This window comes from Perkinsus marinus (assembly GCF_000006405.1).
Source record: "Perkinsus marinus ATCC 50983 genomic scaffold scf_1104296968616, whole genome shotgun sequence".
In the NCBI taxonomy this organism is placed as follows: Eukaryota; Perkinsozoa; order Perkinsida; family Perkinsidae; genus Perkinsus; species Perkinsus marinus.
Window position 1 is genome coordinate 1 of NW_003203109.1, and position 1210 is coordinate 1210.

The following is a 1210-nucleotide window of genomic DNA, read 5'->3' on the forward strand; positions in this document are numbered from 1 at the left end:
ATCTTTGTAACACCGTCCCCCGAGGAGTACAATGAGCATATACACTGATTCAGGTGTCGGCTTCGACTGAATCAACGTCATCTGACGATATTCTAACGAACATAGTGGTGGGCACAGGTGGTGCCGGGGATGCCAAGGGAGAACTCGGTGATAAGCTGAAACAGCAGGGTATCATGACCGGAGAGTTACTGCACTGGTCTGCTGAGGAGTCGTCCTCCACAACCGTTGCACTGTCTGAGCCTCTTCTCCACTGGGGATTCGGCTCCACCTCGAAGTTCCAGGAGATACGCTATCGAACAGGGGTAGTGATTCACACTACATGGGTTGAGGGACGATAATCGTGGTCAGGTACAAGGCGATGGTGCTCTAGGGGATGTATTCTCACCTGATGTATTCCGTCTTTTGGAAGAAGAAGCCGACTATAAGTACCATAATACTAGCGCGGGGAAGTTTCTCGGAAGTTGCGTCTCAGGTCTCTTCGGGACGACTTGGTTAAACTCACTATTGGTGCCAAATTTGATGATGGCGTATGCCCCTTTGGGATTGGTGCATGCGTAGTGCCACCACTCCCTCATCAACTGGTCCGAGCCACTAGCCCACGTATGCTACTATATGGACAGCAGTGTCGTCATAGCAGAGTGTATATAGGTACATACTATGAGGCGGCAGTAACGATGATGATAGATAAGTCACCTAGAGACTTCCTAACCCCTTGGCCCAGTCATAACGTAGAGTTCAGACATCTGTTTGGTAGCAAGGATTCTAAATGGGGTATTGGTGACCAAGTATGTAGCGATATAACTGAGGTGATACCAGGTGTCCTTCTATCCGCTACTACTCTTGCGCTACTAGGTTAATGGAGAAGTCGCCTTCATTGATACGAGGGCCAGCATTGATGTATCAGCTAAACTCCAGCAGTGCTACATTGCTCCTGGAGGTAGTAGAGCGAGGATTAACGGACAATTAATATTCCTGGTGTAGCTACGATTGGAGGAGGGGCTGTCGTGGAGAGTAGCATTATAGGGCCGGATGCTGTAGTAGAAGCAGGGTCTATTATCAGAAGGTAGTCATCATCATCAGTATCATCGCTCTTGTGCAAAGGAATCTTACAGGTCTATCCTCCATGCCCGATCACTGTATCACATCGACACTATCGAGTGTGTAGTGTCCCTCCAGAGGGCACTATCACTACATCGGTTAGGACCCCTCC

At 49.1% G+C, this 1210-nt stretch overlaps 1 protein-coding gene across 1 annotated transcript; it reads left to right on the forward strand.

Moving 5' to 3' along the window:
• Window positions 1-117: 117 nt before the first annotated feature.
• Window positions 118-302, forward strand: Pmar_PMAR006328 (hypothetical protein; the record flags this gene model as incomplete). The annotated part of the gene is made up of 1 exon (XM_002768351.1): window positions 118-302. A coding segment is annotated over one exon (185 nt), but the record flags the coding sequence as incomplete, so codon positions are not given.
• Between the last annotated feature and the right edge of the window lie 908 nt (window positions 303-1210).